This window comes from Pimephales promelas, chromosome 13 (assembly GCF_988280905.1).
Source record: "Pimephales promelas chromosome 13, fPimPro1.hap1.1, whole genome shotgun sequence".
NCBI lineage: Eukaryota > Metazoa > Chordata > Actinopteri > Cypriniformes > Leuciscidae > Pimephales > Pimephales promelas.
Genome location: NC_142781.1, coordinates 23,083,114 through 23,102,162, shown reverse-complemented (window position 1 = coordinate 23,102,162; position 19,049 = coordinate 23,083,114). Strand labels below are relative to the sequence as shown.

The 19,049-nt window shown below is 37.1% G+C and overlaps 3 protein-coding genes and 1 non-coding gene across 4 annotated transcripts; all 4 read left to right on the top strand.

The window, feature by feature from the left end:
- Nucleotides 1-135: 135 nt before the first annotated feature.
- Nucleotides 136-3,714, top strand: klf11a (Kruppel like factor 11a). Its single transcript, XM_039693470.2, has 4 exons — nucleotides 136-296; nucleotides 1,238-1,483; nucleotides 2,023-2,899; nucleotides 2,993-3,714. The coding sequence occupies exons 1-4, from the start codon at nucleotides 267-269 to the stop codon at nucleotides 3,277-3,279; spliced, it is 1,440 nt and encodes a 479-aa protein (XP_039549404.2). The 5' UTR covers nucleotides 136-266; the 3' UTR covers nucleotides 3,280-3,714.
- Nucleotides 3,715-5,004: 1,290 nt separating this feature from the next.
- On the top strand, nucleotides 5,005-6,738 carry LOC148976848 (uncharacterized). The gene is made up of 2 exons (XM_089118657.1): nucleotides 5,005-6,032; nucleotides 6,607-6,738. Exon 1 carries the CDS (start codon nucleotides 5,141-5,143, stop codon nucleotides 6,017-6,019), a length of 879 nt encoding a protein of 292 aa, XP_088974783.1. The 5' UTR covers nucleotides 5,005-5,140; the 3' UTR covers nucleotides 6,020-6,032; nucleotides 6,607-6,738.
- A 4,840-nt stretch (nucleotides 6,739-11,578) lies between these two features.
- rrm2 (ribonucleotide reductase M2 polypeptide) lies at nucleotides 11,579-15,470 on the top strand. Its single transcript, XM_039693062.2, has 10 exons — nucleotides 11,579-11,824; nucleotides 12,032-12,100; nucleotides 12,701-12,847; nucleotides 13,001-13,117; nucleotides 13,210-13,343; nucleotides 13,592-13,686; nucleotides 13,773-13,906; nucleotides 14,011-14,115; nucleotides 14,787-14,900; nucleotides 15,129-15,470. The coding sequence occupies exons 1-10, from the start codon at nucleotides 11,732-11,734 to the stop codon at nucleotides 15,279-15,281; spliced, it is 1,161 nt and encodes a 386-aa protein (XP_039548996.1). The 5' UTR covers nucleotides 11,579-11,731; the 3' UTR covers nucleotides 15,282-15,470.
- On the top strand, nucleotides 13,373-13,509 carry LOC120494328 (small nucleolar RNA SNORD94). The gene has a single exon (XR_005625845.1). It is a non-coding gene; the product is annotated as a small nucleolar RNA SNORD94 (small nucleolar RNA).
- Nucleotides 15,471-19,049: the final 3,579 nt, after the last annotated feature.

Below are 19,049 nucleotides of genomic sequence, written 5' to 3'. Positions count from 1 at the left end.
CACGTACTGATCACGCGCTGCCTGCTTTTCCATTGGTCCGTTTCCGCTACACCTTTGTTTTTGATTGGTAACATGTTACCACCCGCCAGAGTGCTCTGAATTTTGTTTCTGTTTTTTTTCATCTTCTTTCTGTTGTTTTTTTTTGCGCTTCTGATTCACTCAGCTGAGGTTGGACCTTGCTGTAAAAAAGTGGTTAGACTTATGTACCCGGGCTTCGTATCACTACTGTCTTTCTCGTTGCTTTTAAGAGACGCAACGTTATACATATGCTGAATTTTACTTCTGACTCCGGCCGGGTAAGTTGATTTTATTGACAAAGTGGCTTTACTGCTACTTTTTAGTATTTGCGCATTGACCCACTAATGACATCCGCTTTTGCTGTAAGTTGTGCCCCATACAAATAATTCCATGCTCATTGACGGAGAACAGTTGACTTTAAGCAAAGCAATGTTTATAATTTCTGTTTACACACAATAAAAATATAGTTGATCGTCTTGACACTTGGAATGAACCACATTCTTTGTGTTAAATTGCTTTGATTAAATTATGTCATGAGCCGTTTGCCGCAATCATTGATGTACTTTACCCTCCTGCATTAAGCTGCAGTGCTACTTTACGTTGAAACTGTTGTCATCAGTTTGTTTTTGTTAGTGACCTTATGTGCCCCCTGAACATAGCCTACTCGAGTTTGAACATAATTTTTCTCGTCCTTAATGTATACATATTGTCAGTTATTTCAGAATGCATTGTTTGTGTTACTACAACAACGTTCAGCATTTTCCTATCATACTTGGTGTATCATAAGGGCTCCGCTTTGATAAAAATAGTAACCTTAGTGGAAAACGTCTTGATATGATTAACCACTTAGATTATACTTTTTTTTTTCTTTCTTTTTTTTGCAAGGCATACTCACATGGCTTTTTGGTTGGGTGCACGTCACTCTTAAATCTATATTTGGCGATGGGAGGTTCCCAGCAGCTCACGGTTAACGCTATGCAAGGCGCAGGGTGGGTGTAGGCGCAAAGTACTGGGGGCTCTTTCTTTGCTTATGAATGGCAGCAGCAGCTTTTAACAAATAAACATCACCATCTTGCCACTTTTATTATATGTCATGGAATTAGATAGAAATATAGGAGCTGTTATCGTGAAGGTGTCAATTCAGATTCAGTGTGTTGTGGTTATAAACTAGCCCACTGTGGCATTAAAATAAGAAATGTGTTTTTTTTATAATCCATAGTCCAGTCTTGTGGACATCTGTGAGGTGATGATGGAGAGAAATAGGCATGACAGTGAGAAGTCCTGCTCCTCCACTTTGGAATACAATGACCTGGAGGCTGCGGAGGCTTTGGTGTGCATGAGCTCCTGGGTCCAGAGGACGCACAAACCTCGCCCACTGACGCCCACCTCAGACTCCTGCGATTCTCTCGCCTTGCAGCCTGAACTCACTGAGTCCCCTAAAGACCTGGTCTCCCTCTCTTCACTGGTGAGTGACTCGAAATTGGACTGTGTGAGCATTATAAATAAATTTTTTCCAAAAATGGTTTGTGGATGCTGCATAAATGAAAGCTGTTATGGCCGACATTATTTCAAAATAGGAATTGTAGAGTTGCTAGTGCACTAGGCTGGAATAAACTACTCAACTTTTGTTCAAAACTGGTCATCATACAATAAATGACTTATCACATCCTTACCAGACTCTCAAGATTCATTATGATCACAATAAATGAATGCACCTAGGAGACACATGACAAATTAAAACAATATTGGCTCTAAAATCGGTTCAAAATAACAAACATGTTTTGGCTAGATAGAATTGTAGTCTGAAGCTACAAAATTGGAGTGTGTTCCCATCATACACTATGGGAATTTCTGTGAAATCAGTCATCTCTTACATTCCAAAATCTGCAGACTGGCTCGTGACTTTCGCCAACTTGTCCAGACTGAAAATGAAAAATCATGTTGTATATTCCAGCCTTAAAGGAAATTCCCAATGCTCAATGCAAATCTCTTTTCTCCCACCAGTGCATGACCCCTCCCCACAGCCCAAGCTTTGCGGAAACTTCAGGCACAGCAGTTCTCAGTACCTCAGTGGCCTCCTCAAGTCTCAAACCGCACCCCAGACTGTGCTCAGCCTTGACCAACAGGGCTGCATGTCACATCAACTTGCATCCCAGTACCACAGTCCTTCTCAACCCAGCTCCGCCACAGATGGCAGAACAGTCCTCGCTGCGCAGAGCCACCAGTGTTATCCGGCACACCGCCGACAGATCTGTGGACCACAACATTCCGTCTCCGACCACAGGGCAGGAGAAGCCATGTTCCGCAGAAATCCCTGTACCGCACACAGAGCCCAGTGCCAACCTCAAAGCAGAACTGCAAAGCTCCAGCAGCCCATGTGACACTGCAGAAACGGAGAGAATGGCCCCTTCTCCTGGCTCCCCATGCTTTGCTATCCCCACTTCACAGTCCGCCATTCCTCAGTCGCCCATTTCCAGCCCGCCGGTGCTCTGTCAGGTGTTTCCTGTTAACGGGCAGACTGGAATCATCTCCGCATTCGTTCAGACTCCAGTTCAGATGCAGACCTCAGGGTCAAAGCCCATTCTTCCACATTCTCAACCGCTTCTGGTGAGCTCATCTGTGGCTCAGGGCACTGTGATGTTTGTTGTCCCACAGTCTCAGGTATCCCAATCCTCCACCTGCCAGCAGAGCGTTGTTACGCTTGGGAACACGAAGCTCTTGCCTTTGGCACCCGCTCCAGTGTACGTGCCCTCAGGTCAGAGCGGCGGAGTGACACAGTCTGACTTCTCACGCAGGCGGAACTACGTCTGCAACTTCCAAGGATGCAAGAAGACTTACTTTAAAAGTTCCCACTTGAAGGCTCATTTGAGAACCCATACAGGTTTGTATCCACTTCGCTGAAAAATGATTTTGTATTAATAATAAAGGTTGCATGCATAAACATGTTTATTGATCATATCCCTCTATTTCTCAGGTGAGAAGCCTTTCAGTTGTCATTGGGAAGGGTGTGACAAAAAATTTGCCCGCTCAGATGAACTCTCCAGGCATCGTCGGACACACACGGGTGAAAAGAAGTTCGTCTGTACTGTCTGCGAGCGTCGGTTTATGCGAAGCGACCACTTGACCAAGCACGCACGCCGTCATATGACAACCAAGAGATCTACGGTGTGGCCTAACGAAGTTCGTGACGTAAACAAAATGGCCACTTCCCAAGCACCATCTTCCATACCCCTTAGTGTGCTTCTTCCTGTATCAAACTAAGTTGAGACTCAGACCACTCACTTCAGTCACCTCAGGACAATATCCCACTGATCATTTAACAGGGGAAATAAAAGAAAACCAAGGCTGCTACACATCCATGTATATAAAACAATGTGACATTGCACTGGATTTTTACTTTATTCATTGTTGTTTATAAGGAATTCTTGTTTACTTTTATATATAAGTTATGTCTCCCAATATGTTTTTACTCCCTTTGCCAAAGTCTTTGCATCAGTTCATCTGTTACTTACTCTTGTTGTATATTTGTATATAAATATTACTATCTATATGAATGTAATGTGTATTCAAATTAGCATTTATTGTTGATATATAAATAAATGTTATTGATGTTACTTCTGTTAATTGGACAGTATTCCTGTAATGTGATACTACCTGCAATATTCCATATTATTTAATAATAAACATTTGTAGTAAGAATATAGAATTTGTTTTATTTGGTACCTCTGATAAACAAATGAAAATAAATTAAGTGTTCAAGGCATTTTAAAAACATTACTTTTTCTTAAAAGGAAAGAAAGAAACAAAAACCACTTGAACTGTTTCAAATATGTTTTACAAAAAAGAGAGATTAAACTCTGAAAAAAAAAACTGCAAAAAAACACCATTAATATGAACAGCCTGACAAGTCAACGCGTAAAACGTGGATAAAGAAAACAATAAAATCATTACATAGCCACGGACTGGTGTGACGTCACAGTTACACAACACTAGCTCAACTTCAATGCTAAACCCAAAGCACCCAGTAACAAACCTCATCCAATCACATCGCTTCATTGTGGAGCGGTTAGGGGGCGCGACCAATCACAGAGGGTGACGAGTTGGAAATATGGCAGCAGCAGTTTGACTGACAACCTTGGTTTCCGCCCATTTGCCTTACTGACCGATATTTCGAAACGGGAAAATGAAACATAAAATAAAAAACAAAACAGAAGCGGACTAAAAGTCGATTTAAGATACAGTATTTTTCTGTTTCAATGATAATTAACTAAACCAAAGTGAAAGAAGTAAATACAAATTGGAAAACTTGACGCTCTCTTTTTGATAAAAAAAATGGCGGACGGAATACAATTAATTTTTTATTTTAGTTATACTTTAGAGAATCGTTGTATTTATTATAATTTACGATAAAACATGAATATATGATAATAATAGTCTTTTAACAACTTTTCCTTAATGCGAACGGCACTTTTTAATATAGGTGAAGCGCGCCACCTGCTGTCTAGCATTACAGTCAGGTTATTGGATAATATCGTTTAATCTACGAATATTTATTTTATTTCCTCAACAGTGTTGATCCCACTATCGCTTTCAGAGCTGCTAAATGTTTTGTGTGTGTTTGTATATTTTGATCAGTTTTTATTTTTGCATTATCATAATTTCAAAAATGATAGTCGAATCAATCAATCTAAATAAGCAATGTAATGTGTCGTCTGCGAGTAAAATAGAAGATAATGTGTATGCAGCTGATCATTTTCATATTTTTGGGCAGATGTTAAACTTTACCACGATTTGTCTGATGAGAGTTTCTACAAACATATAAATTCTGTGATTATTGTCCTCCTTCCACTAGGAAGCAGTATTCCAAAATCATTCAGTATTTTATCCCAGGAAGTGACCTCTTGGGCGTTTTTGTTGTTGCTCGTCCTGTTTGTCCCGCGTCCTGAAATTATTTTTAATGAGAAAACAAAGGATTAGAGAGGCTCAAGATGGCGCTCTAGTAAGCACATGGTTTAGGAGAGCCGCGAAATTTAAATTGTTTTTAAGAAAATTATAGTCTAATTTCTTTATCTAATGTAACGTATTGGCTTTCAATTGGTTAAACAACATTTAACTTGACCAAATGGCGACCTCTGATCGTAAAAGAGATAGAAATTCGAAGTCTAAAACAACAGTCACACCAGATAGCGTTAGCATGGAGGACCATTTCCATGACTATATATCGGCTGATGAAGACTTTACAGCCATACCTATCACCCCCAGCAAATCACCTGCTCCAAAGAAAGGTAAATCGGATCAGTTACCTACATCAGCCGCTGTAATGGAGACCACTGCAACAGAGAGCTCTGACATAGTTCTACAACTCTCGCAGCTCATTAACTCCAGATCCGATGCTTTGGAGAAATTGATCTCTGACAACACCCTGCGAATTGAGGGACTCAAGAAAACGATCGACTTTGCATGTGCTGAGATAAAGGACATTAAGGAGAAAAATACAGCTCTTGAAAAGCGCATCGCCAACGATGAGGCGCGCCTGAACTCAGCTGAGTTGCGTATAGCAGAGTTAGAGAGTTATTCACGAAGATGGAATCTCCGTTTATTCGGAGTACCGGAGTCTGATAAAGAAGATGTGCGCCAAGAAGCTATTGGCATATGTCAAGCTATCCTGCCTGCAGAGAAGGCCAAACTTCCTAGTCTCATTGACACAGTGCATCGTTTGGGACAGAAGAAAGGAAAAGAGTTGTCCAATATTGATAAACCCAGAGGAATAATCATTCAGTTCATATCCAGGGTGATTCGCGACTCTGTGTGGAAAGCGGCAAAAAAGTCTGAATACCTGAGGAGTCACGGTCTGCGTTTTGCGGAAGATCTGTCTAAAATGGACAGAGCACGACGTCTCCAGCTATGGCCTGCAGTTAATGAAGCCCGTCTCAAAGGAAAATCTGCTTACTTTGTTGGTGGACGTGCCTTTGTTGCCGGGATCGAAATTAACCCACCATAAGAGATGAGGAAAGGTATCCCTCTTTTTCTATTTTTGGGGATACAGCCCTACAAAAGTTGGATCATTAAGCTAACGTTAACGGTTTTGTTGACAGTATTTTGAATTAAATTGAAGACTGTTGGCCTATGTCTTCAAAATTATTTTTTTGTTTTGTTCATTTATTTTATACATTTGCCATCGAGACCGGAGTTAACCTATGATGAACGAGGACATGCAGCAATTTTGCTCACTTGACTGAATGGTTAATTATTTTCTGTTCGTATAAGCCAACATGGGATTTACACACATTTGCCCTCAAATAAAAACACTGGTTTCATAATTATTTTATTTGAATAAGATCAATTTTCGTGGCCATTGGAATTTTGAGTTTTTTTTTTTTTTTTTTTTTTTTTTTTCTCTACCTAGCTTACGCGGTCTCTCCTACCAGCTGTTCTTGTAATCGCACTTTTTTTGTGGATCACTTTTCACTGTCGTTCTGTCATTGTCTATAGTTACACTAAATGCCAGGGGGTTAAGGCAACATATTAAACGGAAAGCTTTATTTTTATTTGCTAAACAGCATAGGACTGATTTTTGTTTTTTTCAAGAATCTCATTCGATTCCTGATGATGTGCGTTTCTGGAGGACTCAATGGGGTAACGACATCTGGTGTGCGCATGGATCTGAGCGGTCCGCCGGTGTCGTCACTTTAAAGAACAGATTCACCGGGGAGATTTTGCATACACAGCGTGACGGATCTGGACATTATGTGTGCCATACTCTCAAAATTCATGGTTCTGTATTGCTCATTGTGAATGTTTATGGATATAATTCTAAAAGTGAAAATGATCATTTATTTGAAACTTTAGAGGAGCATATCCTTCAGGAGCTATCGAAATTCCCGGATATTTCTCTTGTCATAGGGGGTGATTTTAATACTGTTATGGACGGCTCTCTCGATTGTTTACCTGCAAGACCATCTTATAATCAAAATACAAACCTTAAACGTTTTATGGAGAGATTCAATTTGGTTGATATATGGAGGTCTAGGTTTCCTGATTCTTTGACATATACTTGGAGCAACAAGTCTGGCAACAGGCAATCTCGAATAGATTATTGGTTAGTGTCTGCGAATATACAATCTTCAGATGTCTCTGTTAATGTGATTCCTTCTCCATTCAGCGACCACAAAGCTGTTCTTATCACTATTAATTCCAGCACTTCTCCACATACCATGAGAAGTTGTTATTGGAAACTTAATAGTTCATTACTACAATACGAACATATTAAAAAAAAGGTTAAAAATCTTATTTTATGTTATTGGTATAAAGCACTTTCAGAAAAGAAATTCTGCAGTAATTGGGAGCTATTGAAATTTGACGTAGCTAAGTACTTTCGAAAACAGGGTAGCTTAATGGCAATAGAAAGACGGAATAAAGAGGACAATATTATTTCAAGGTTAGCTCTCCTTTCCTCAAAATCATGTCCAAATGAAGATGAACAAGCTGAGTTAGTCACTCTACAATTGGAGTTGGACAAATTGTATAAGAATAAGGCAGAAGGAGCCTTCACCAGGTCACGAAAGCGCTGGTTGGAGAAAGGGGAACAAAACTCTGCATATTTTTTTGGTCTAGAGAAATTTCATTCTAAAAATAATACAATTGAACAACTTAAAATAGATGGGGATGTCACAGACGACCAAGTTAAAATATCAAAATTTTGTACAGAATTTTATAGTGGTTTATATTCTTCCAAATTCTGTGATCATTCGGCTTATTTATTTCTAAATTCTATCTCTGAAATAAATTGTAAATCTGTCGACCCTGCACAAAAAGAGCTTTGTGATAGCTCAATTACTGTTGAGGAAGTCTCAAATGCTATCACACATATTAAAGTTAATAAATCTCCTGGGGTTGATGGCCTCACGGCTGAATTTTATAAAACATTTTCTGATCTTATTGCCCCGTTTCTTAAAGAAGTTTATATAGAGAGCATAGAAAATCAATGTCTTCCACCTACTTTAACTCAAGGTTTAATTACTCTTATCCCAAAACCAAAAAAAGACCCTCTGCTATTAGATAATTGGAGACCAATCTCTCTCTTAAACAATGATTATAAGATCTTTGCCTTAATTTTTGCAAATAGAATCAAATCAGTTATGGACCCCCTTATAGATGAAGCTCAATCTGGCTTCCTAAAGAAAAGACATATTTCAAATAATATAAGGTTAGTTCTAGACGTGTTGGACTATTCACATTTAAGTACTGATGATGGATTTATTCTTTTCTTGGATTTCTATAAAGCCTTCGATACAGTGGAGCATGCTTTTATTTTTAGGTCCTTACAAAAGTTTGGCTTTGGAGATTTTTTTTGTAACGCTATACAGACAATGTATAGGAATGCAAACTGTTCTATTAAACTTAAATGTGGTTCATCATCTAGATTTAATTTAAACCGTGGTATAAGGCAAGGTTGTCCCATCTCCCCTTATCTTTTCTTGTTTTGCACTCAGCTCATGAATATCCATATTAAGTCAAGCCAATTAAAAGGCATATCTTTTGCTAATAGGGAAATTATAATATCCCAGTTAGCAGACGATACTGCACTCTTTCTAAAAGATCAACATCAAGTGTCAGCAGCTCTTAAAGTAATAGATGCCTTTTCTAAAGCTTCAGGCCTTTACTTAAACATCAACAAATGTGAATTGTTATCTGTTAAAGACTGTCAATTACAACAAATTGCTAATATCCCAGTAAAGGAGACTGTGACATATTTAGGGATTGTCATTTCGAAAGACCAAAAATCTAGATGTAAGATAAATTTTGATCCCCTTCTCCAGAAAGCTAAAGCAAAGCTGAACCATTGGCTTTTGAGGGATTTATCCCTAAAAGGTAGAGTTTTGTTATGTAAAGCTGAGGGACTGTCAAGATTAGTCTATACTGCGACTTCACTCGCTGTTTCTAAGGTGATGTGTAAATCTATTGATACTGCATTATTTAATTTTCTTTGGCGAAACAAAACTCACTATATTAGGAAGTCTATAATAATGAATAATTATGAATCTGGTGGTTTAAACTTCCTTGATTTCAGTACTTTAAATAATGTTTTTAAAATAAATTGGATTAGACATTTCATTCTAAATCCGAATTCCCTTTGGAATTTTATACCCAATCTTGTTTTCTCCCAAGTAGGTGGTCTTGATTTTCTATTGATTTGCAACTATAAAATTGAGAAAATCCCTTTAAATTTGTCTTGCTTTCACAAACAAATGTTGCTGGCTTGGTCCCTTTTATATAAGCATAATTTTTCACCCCATAGATATTTAATTTGGAACAATTACAATTTATTATTTAAAAACAAAACCTTATTTTTTGAAAGATGGTTTTCAGCAGGTATAATACGAGTAGGTCAATTACTAAATCAAGAAGGTATGCTGCTAACTTACTCTGAGTTTTTAGATCTCCATAAAATTCCAGTGACGCCCAGGGAGTTTTCAATTGTCATGGATGCGATCCCTACAGGGGTCTTAGCATTATTCAGAGCTAATAACCAAACCAGTACTACACCCCTTACTTCCTTTAATTTATTTGATACTGAAATTGGGAAGATTTGTTTTGGCCCTGGAGTCGTAAATGTAAATAAAACCATTCGTTCATTGTTTCAAAAAGATATTGTCACGAGGCCAAACTGTATTGTTTACTGGAATAGACTGGTTGAAGGTCTGTTATGGAAGGCCATCTGGACTTTACCAAACAAATATTTATTGGTAAACAAAATAAAGGAAATTAGCTTTAAAATCTTACACAGGTACTACCCAGTAAATAATTTTCTTGTTAAATTTAAAAAGGATATTGATCTGAACTGTTCTTTTTGCAATACATTGCCTGAAACTTTGTTTCATCTGTTTTGGCATTGCGCTCATGTAAGAAAGTTTTGGAAAGACTTATCTAGATTTATAATTCACAATATTGACCCCTCTTTTTCTTTGTGTTTAGAAAATGTTATAGCTGGTTTTAATAATATTCCTTCAAATAAAAGGAAGGAATACTATATTATAAATTTAATTTTAATTTATGCTAAATTCCATATACATAAATGTAAGTACAATAAAACCAAACCTTTGCTTTTGGTTCTTGAAAAAGAAATGCAATTATATATCAAAACTATCCTTCATTCCCACAATAAGAAAGCAATTAAAACTATTTCGATTTGTGAATCCTTTGATATTTTTATATAATGTTTAGCCTCCCCCCCTGGCTGTCTGTTTTTTGTTTTTGTTTTTTCTGCTTGTTTTTGTTTTCTCCATTTTGTATATATTGCAATTCTGACTGTATATTGACTTTGTTGGTTAGAATAAATAATAAAAAAAAAAAAAAAAAAAAAAAAAAAAAAAAACAAAGGATTTCAATATTTTCGCTGTTGTAAAATACATCTTTCAACACTATTTGGGTTATTGTGTTATCCCGACTTTTAAATAACCAAAACAAGGAGGAATGTGTATGTTGGTTTGGCTGTGGTGAGCAAATGGCCTAACAGCTGATAGTTGTAACTTATGTGGTGTAAATGTTTAACGTTAATAGTAACTAAAATGGAAATAAGTTAATCCCTCATTTTATACATCGAAGTCTACAGTTGATATTAATCAACGATGCTCGCCGTGATCTTTGTGCTTGTTGACAAGAGAAACAAGAAGAAAAGCAAAACATTTTCCGCCTGGATTTTATGAAGTTAACGTTAGTTGTTTTGAAGATCACATATCTAGTCAATGTTTATCATTAAAAGTATCCGTTTTAAGTATTGTGGATAATAGTACGGGTTGACCTATGACCTATGTATTTTAATTGTTTAACTCAAATCTGGCGCGAAAAGTAATTTCCTGGAAGCTTTTTTGTTGTTGAAAATAGGCTTTGGGTTGTTGTTGGCTCATTATAAAACGAGGCACTGAGAAATGTTTTTCCTCATACAGCAGTCGGCATTTTGTTTTACCCTGAACAATGTTTATTTTGTGTGCTGTTAAATGTGGCATCTGTATGCAACTTAATCGACAACTAGACTTGAGTGATTTAAATTGCATTACGTGTGATTTTTATTCCACCTTATTCTGTTCGAATGGAATTATAAACTATAACAACTCATTATGATAGTGTACGGTTACCAGAATATCCTGCAAACATAAGATTTTCTTTAGTGTCTACCTTAACCTTACGTTAACGGTTAACCTTAACACACATTTCGCACAATATATTACAAAAGAAATGTTTTTGTACAAAATATAAATACCTGTTTTTTTATTATTATTTCTTAATTCGCGCCCTTTTAAACCTGCTTGTGTAACATGTTCGGTAGGGTTTTGTGTAACACTTCGCATCCCCCACCCAAATGTTTGAATTTCCCGCGAGGCGTAGTCCTCACGTGACTTTGTGGAGAATTCTGATTGGTTCATCTGATGAAAGATTTAAAGGAACAAACAAAGCAGTAAAATGTTTCCCCTTGCCTATTGGCTGAGAATGAGCGCCAAGAATCGAAATATCGGATATAAAAGAGTATCCCTGATTCTCTAGCATTCAGTTCATTCACTCTTCTACTTCTTCGCTTCAGCTGGACTGTTGACCTTCAAGCTCATACTTTTGCTTTTATTTATTTGTATCTGGCTTTGTTATAAAAGTCGCGTTACATATTTTTTAAAATTAACCTCGTTTTCTGTTTTACCCAACGCTTTATTTAAACTTCACAATGATGTCAACTCGCTCTCCACTGAAGGCCAAGAATGAAAGCTCAGTTTCTGCAAAAATAAGTAACATGTCCTTGGTGGACAAAGAAAACACGGTAAGTGCGTTTTTTAGGCGTTATCCGATATTCATAACGTTAAGTGTAATTTTAAGACACGTACGTTACGTTATTGACATGGTTTGTTTTTTCTTACGAGATCAATGCTATAAACTATGACAAAGTATTACTTGGGTTGAATTAAGAGCCAAATACTAAACCCTTAGTCATGATGTCGATTGTAAAATGTGTGCTTTTTGTCCTCAGCCACCCAGCCTGAACTCCACCAGAATTCTGGCGTCTAAAACGGCGCGCAAAATCTTTGATGATTCAGAGGTAACGTTACGTTTACTTTAACTGCTTCCCTGCACGTTTCTTCAGTATTTACATGTCAAATATATACCAATTTAAACTATTAATTTCTCGAGTGATTTTTTTAAAAGTCGAATATACAATTTTGGCGCCAAGTTGGGCTAGTTTATCAAAACTATCCAGGCCTGTGATGAGAACAATGGCTCGTAAAGACGAATATACCTGAAGACTGCTATATGGTAACCTAAAATGGGAGTGTCGCTCATTTACGTTTATAGTAGAACTGCATAAATTAAAAAAAAAAACATACTAATGCTTTATAAGAAGTCTCTACCTTTTACATTTTTATTATGGGGAAAACGGTTTGGTTTCTAAAGCAACAAACCCTGGCGAAACTAGCTTTTTATTCAGATTGGTCAAAATGATAGCTTCGAAATATTTTGTAGTATTTACATGTTGCATAGTTTATAGTTTGTTGCGGAAGATACCTGTAATTTAACCCAAATCTTCGAAATGTGTCATGGACATGAAGTGGCAATTTGCATTAATTATGCTCCCCCCATTCACTTGCAACATAATAGGCTCTGGCGATTAAAGGTTAATGTTATTTTTTTTACTTTTAAGGAGCAGACAAAAGTCAGGAAAGGAGCTTTGGTGGATGAGCCCCTTCTAAGGGAGAACCCCCATCGCTTTGTCATCTTCCCAATTCAGTACCATGACATCTGGCAGATGTACAAGAAGGCAGAGGCCTCCTTCTGGACTGCTGAGGAGGTGAGATTCAGTGTATATTTGATGCACTAGAAGAAATCAAAGTTTGTTCCTCATTATGGTTCTTAAAACCATGACATCAAAGCAAGCATACAAGCAGCAGGACATTTTGATTTTTATATTGCAGTGTTTTAAATATTTTTATTTTTTTCCAAGGTTGACCTGTCCAAAGATCTTCAGCACTGGGTTACCCTGAAAGATGAGGAGAGATATTTCATCTCTCATGTTTTGGCTTTCTTTGCGGCGAGCGATGGCATTGTCAATGAGAACTTGGTGCGTTCGGAGGCAAACTTTCACAAGATTTTTTAACTTATGTAAGAAGTCTCCTTTCTTATCGCATGTTTTTTTATTTTTTTTTTATTTAGGTTGAGCGATTTACTCAGGAAGTCCAAGTGACAGAAGCCCGTTGCTTCTATGGTTTCCAGATTGCAATGGAAAACATTCACTCTGAAATGTACAGCCTGTTAATTGATACCTACATCAAAGATCCCAAAGAGAGGTGAGCTATTCGACACGTTTGAATTATTGGGGGCAATGATGAGTGGCGCAGGGGTACGTACCTCAGCTGATAATGGGAGCTGAGTGTTGACTGCTCAAGATCAGTGGACATGTGGTCTGCTGGTTTTTAGGGTGTCAGCACGAAAATATCGCCGTGACTGAGCTCCTTAAACTATGTGCTTGTCTAACTTCAATCTATTTAGACATTTAACTAATTAATAATCAAGTGGGTTTTTTTTTCTCCTGTAGAGAATTTCTGTTCAACGCTATTGAGACAATGCCTTGTGTAAAAAAGAAGGCTGACTGGGCACTCAACTGGATTGGTGACAAAAATGCACAATTCGGTATGTTGTACTAACATACTACCGTTTTTATTTATTTACTAATGACTTAAATTGTGCCCTGAGCTAATTTAAATCTCTGTTTTTAGGGGAGAGAGTGGTGGCGTTTGCTGCAGTGGAAGGAATCTTCTTTTCTGGGTCTTTTGCTTCTATTTTCTGGCTAAAGAAGAGAGGACTCATGCCTGGACTCACCTTCTCCAATGAACTCATCAGCAGAGATGAGGTAACCATTTAGAAAAGTCTTCTAACAGGGCATTAATGCTTTTGAATGTCTTGCGAGAAAGTTGAAGATGTGATCTTTAAGTTTTATTTTCATTCTTTTCACAGGGTCTTCATTGTGACTTTGCCTGTCTCATGTTCAAGCACTTGATCAACAAACCATCAGAAGCTACTGTAAAGAAAATCATCAAGAATGCAGTTGAAATTGAACAGGTTTGTGTGCTTTGATGAAACAGTCCCTTTTTATTGTTTCAAGTAGTGCCAGTCTTTTTTAGCCCAAGAGTCTTTGTTTAGAAGCTGTTAGGGGTGGGAATCTTTGGGAACTTAACAATCTGATTCAGTTATGATTTAGGGGGCTGTGTCCCGATGTTAAAGAGATTTATCAGAATTTGTTTTGTGTGTGTGGCTATAAATACTTATACTTTGCTTTAAAAGTACAAAGTAATGACCCAAAAAGATTTAACATACAATATTTTATTAACATTGCACAGAACCAACAGGAAAATAAATGTGTGCCTGAACTAGCAGCATACTTTTAGTAAGTTAATATAACAATGACCAGTACATCCTCCTCTGGGTGGAAACGTGTTGGATGGCTTCTCATTTTTGTTGTCTTCCGAAATATTTTAGTTTATTCTACAAAGATTACAACTAGTGTGGCTCTTGTCCTGCTCCTTTCCCCCTTCAACTGCATAGAAGCCTAAATATTTCAACGCATTCTCATCCTTTAACGTCATCTAGAACGCTATATGACAAAACGGCGCTATACTACGCACATGGCACCTGTTATCGTTAATATAACGATAAAAGCAATGTTTAAACGGCTTTGAATGAAATGCGTGCTACTGGCAAGAAACTCATGTGATTTGTCTTTGTCTTCCTAGGAGTTCCTGACTGATGCGCTGCCAGTAAAGCTTATTGGCATGAATTGTGACCTAATGAAACAATACATTGAGTTTGTGGCTGACAGGCTTCTGCTGGAGTTGGGATTTGACAAGGTAGGTTTATTTGGAAACCTTAAAGCCTATTTTACTTATTTGATTTGAAGTTAAACAATGTATTATGGGGTAGTTTTGCATCTTTGCTTATGGTAGTATAGTCTTTGTGACTGACCTCAGGTCATTAGCCTTGTTGGCTAATATCAGACTACAAATCAAGCATGTTTTGTGCCTTTAGTTTCACAAATGACATTTCAAGTGTCATTAACTTTCTAAATTTCTTTTTAGGTATATAAAGTGGAAAACCCTTTTGACTTTATGGAGAACATTTCCTTGGAGGGCAAGACCAACTTCTTTGAGAAGCGAGTTGGCGAGTACCAGCGGATGGGAGTCATGTCTGGATCTACAGATAACACTTTCAGACTGGATGCTGATTTTTAAAGACTCAATCTGAGTACCTAAATGGACACGTGTAAGATATGGACTCTTTGGACACTAAGGAGATTCTGTCGCTCTTATTCTAGTTTACATGATTTCTTTAACTATTCATTTGTTTTAATGATATCTTATACTATTACTTTTTATTTTTGTTGTTTTAAATGATAATAAAAAGAACCCATCTACTTGCTACTTTTCTACTCATTGCTTTGTCTCTAGGGTGTGGCAGAGACAAGGATTAGACATTTTGTCTACAACTCTGGTCTCTGGTTTCAGACTTGGCTTAAACTAGCAGTCCCAGACTAAAATGGATGTTCGTGTGTTTTTTTTTTTTTTTTTTTTTTTTTTTTACTGAAAGCAACTTGAAATATCTTAAAGATCGTCAGTGCCATTGTTTTGAGTCGCACACCAGTAATTCTTAAGGCATATTTATTAAAGCTACTTAAATGCCTTTATTGAACTAAGGCCTAGTCTAAACCGTTTGTGAAACTAAAGCAGACTTGAATTAGTGCTCAAGGTAGTTTGGTTTCATTTGTAAGACATAAAAGTGCCCCTTTAATAGTTTATTGAACAGGAGAGTAAAATGATAGTCTTGGTACATGTATCTTCCTTAAATCCAAAACATCCCACTTGATGTGTAACATTTAGCATTTTTTTGTTGTTGCCTACACAGGCTTAATGAATTCTTTCAGCTGATAGAGCTTTTCAGCTTCTGCCCAAACTGACTTCAACCATATTCTCTTGATTGTTGATCTTGGAGGTTGATTTTAAAGTGTTATTTCATAACTGATCTTGGTATGCTGGTCAACATCATAAGCCAGTAACTATTGGTCATTCAATATGAAAGTCACAATTGCAGTTTTTTTTACTCAAGGTTAATCATGATGTTCTGTTTAAGTACACTTGAGTGGATTATATAGTTTGCTCCATGCACACCTGTAATGGACAACATTTCTGACATGGAAACTTCTAAAGCTCTCAATATATTTATAGTAGGCATTATCTGGGGCACTCATGGCATGAGCTGGTGACTGGCTGTTCTCCTCTAAGTGCTCTCAGGACATTTTGAAACTTAGTTTTAACTAAGTTGTATGAACTCATTCCTTAATCATAAAGAACAACGCGTTAAGATTGTCCAGCCTGCTTTAAAATAGGCTAATTTATTTTTTTTTTATGCTTATTTACATATGCTGACATGTTTTCTTTTTTACTAAAACTATATATTTTCTTGTCAGTTGATCTGTGCTGTTGTAACTGCTGTGAAAACACAGTAATGGATAGTCAGGAACGTGAGGCTTCAATCCTGTCAGGTCAGTATGGGTGTCTGAATATGAACAGTGATTGACTCTGGGACATGCACATTACTGTGAGGATCATTTATAGGGGGGTTTTCTTATTAGCATGCCTGTCAGTGGTTCGTAATTCTGAAGAGTTAACAGCTGCTTTAGCCGACACATTGACACACATTACATCTTGTTAGCAGACATATCACTGAAACAGCCCAGTGGCACAACAGGTAGTATACTTTCAGCTTTATTTCAATTATTAAAAACAATTTTCAACAGTTTTAGTTTACGATAACAGCACTGACTTATTTACTGTCATTTTCCCTCTCATTTTTTTTTTAGGCATTTTGTCATTTGTTTTGGATATTCTGAAATAGAGATATTTACTTACGTTTTATGTACTCACATTTGATACTTAAGGCGAATACATCCTTAAACACAAACACTACATGATGCATATCAACAGCCCAGCATATGAACACTTGCTGGTACGGCCCTGCAGGCTCATGTCACAAACAGGTTGATCAACAAACCATTGTTCCCAATGTAATGAATGTTAAAAAGCATTTAGGCCCAACAGTTGGCACACTCCAAGTGGTGGTCTACTGGTTAGCACAGCTGTCCGAAACAGGCAAATCCTGTGTCCCCTCCATGCCCTTTTAAGGAGACAGAACCCTGTCAAAGTGCTTGTGTTGGTTGCCTGCTTTGTTTGACCACTGGGCCTCCCACACAGCAGTGCTTCTTAACTGACGCTAATAGATCATCAACCCAGTAAATATTGCCTACAACTGTTACTGTAATTTAATAGCCCAACAAGAAACCCAAATTCCTAAATTTATCTTTCCTGAGCAGCCACACTTTTCATCTGAAAGATACTAAACCACACTGCAATTTCATTTTGGTAAACATCATCATCGGAGCTATAATAAGATGCTAGTATCAGTCACAGTAAATGTGAGGGTTCAAGGGAATGCGAATGGATTGTGTGCTGTAGATATCTATCAAGCTACGGTTAAAACTGCTAATAATAGCACATCTAACAGAGAGGATAGAGGATGATGCTCAAAAATGCTCACACATAATCCAACTTTGGCACAGCAAGCCGAAGGGTCTGTAAGAAACTCCAGAAATCTGATAACAAAAGGTTAGAAAATACTATCACGCTGATATCACAGCTTTTTTCAGTCAGGTTTGAGCTTTGAGGGTCACAAATAGAACATTATCTCCTGTTCACCAAGCCTGAAACAACACAAGATAACACCACAACCATAACAGGAGGCAATAGCACCTTTAACATCAAATGGTGAAAGAAAATGGAAATGTTTTAACCCGTATTATATGCGTAGAATCAAACTAGTTTTTCGTAATTATTGAAGAATATACTGAGGAAACATGTTTTCTCTGTTTTCTCACAGTGTCGAGTGAAAGAGATAACGGGGGAGAAGGTGACAAATAAGGAGTTGGAGCCAAGCAAGCAGCACCGAGGAGCTGCACTGATGTGTCGCCAGGAGCACCTGTCACTCACCATGACCCTAAAAGGACAGAGCTGAGCCAATCAGAGAACAGCAGTTGCAGAGAAAGGACACAGGTCCTTCCTAACACCCCCCACACCTCTCAGCTGTCTGGCATGTTATGGGCCCGATCGCATACCAGGGCCTAGGCCATTTGACAATGGTGGTGTTACTCAGGTCCGGCTCCTAGATGTGACCCCGCATGTCTGTGCTCTGAACTTTCCGATGCCTGTGAAGTCAAATCATTTTTTTACACTGTGTCAACAGTGACTGACTGATTCTACACATTTTGTTCCGTGTCAAAGGTCATGATGTGTGATTTCCTGACCTTACTCTAAGTTTATTTGTTTGGTGTGTGTAATGGCATTACAAACCAACTATTTTGCATGTGCTATTGTCTCCTTTTGCCTACATTTTATATTTAAATGATATGATTGTGATTGGCCAAGAAAATGTCTATATTAGAATTCCATACTATTTTGTCAAAAAAAAATTAAATGGTAAAAGTGAATTTAGATTATTTTAGTATTACTACACTATTGTGGTCAATGTTTAAATTCATATTTCAAAATCATATTTTGTCTAAATAATACTAAAAATAATAATACATTTTTAAATGGTACAATAAAATGTTGGCTATTTTAATATTATTTTTTACACTACTATGGTATTTATTAATATTACTATAAAGTTTAATTTCAATGTTTTAGTAATTTTGTTATGTGCTTTTGTTAATAATATTTATTTAACTTTAAACTATTTTAAGTTTTGTTCTAACTTAAGTTTTGTTTAGTTCTTCAACTTAAATTTATTTTATTTCAGTCATAGATCTGCCAAGGCAACATTTCCATTTTTTTTTTTTACATTTAAGTTGTCCAACAAATAATTCTATTTGATTTTATTTCAGCTGTATACAAGTAATAGTAACTCATTTGAATAGTTTTAGTTTTAGTTAACATTAGCAACACTGGTTT

Excerpts from the sequence above, each read along its gene's own strand:
- klf11a (XM_039693470.2), top strand. The coding sequence starts at position 267 with ATGCTGAATTTTACTTCTGACTCCGGCCGG. Across the intron at positions 297-1,237 it reads TTACTTCTGACTCCGGCCGG|TCCAGTCTTGTGGACATCTG; the intron begins GTAAGTTGATTT and ends TATAATCCATAG. Across the intron at positions 1,484-2,022 it reads TGGTCTCCCTCTCTTCACTG|TGCATGACCCCTCCCCACAG; the intron begins GTGAGTGACTCG and ends TTCTCCCACCAG.
- LOC148976848 (XM_089118657.1), top strand. The coding sequence starts at position 5,141 with ATGGCGACCTCTGATCGTAAAAGAGATAGAAATTCGAAGTCTAAAACA.
- rrm2 (XM_039693062.2), top strand. The coding sequence starts at position 11,732 with ATGATGTCAACTCGCTCTCCACTGAAGGCCAAGAATGAAAGCTCAGTT. Across the intron at positions 13,907-14,010 it reads AACTCATCAGCAGAGATGAG|GGTCTTCATTGTGACTTTGC; the intron begins GTAACCATTTAG and ends TTCTTTTCACAG. Across the intron at positions 14,901-15,128 it reads TGGAGTTGGGATTTGACAAG|GTATATAAAGTGGAAAACCC; the intron begins GTAGGTTTATTT and ends ATTTCTTTTTAG.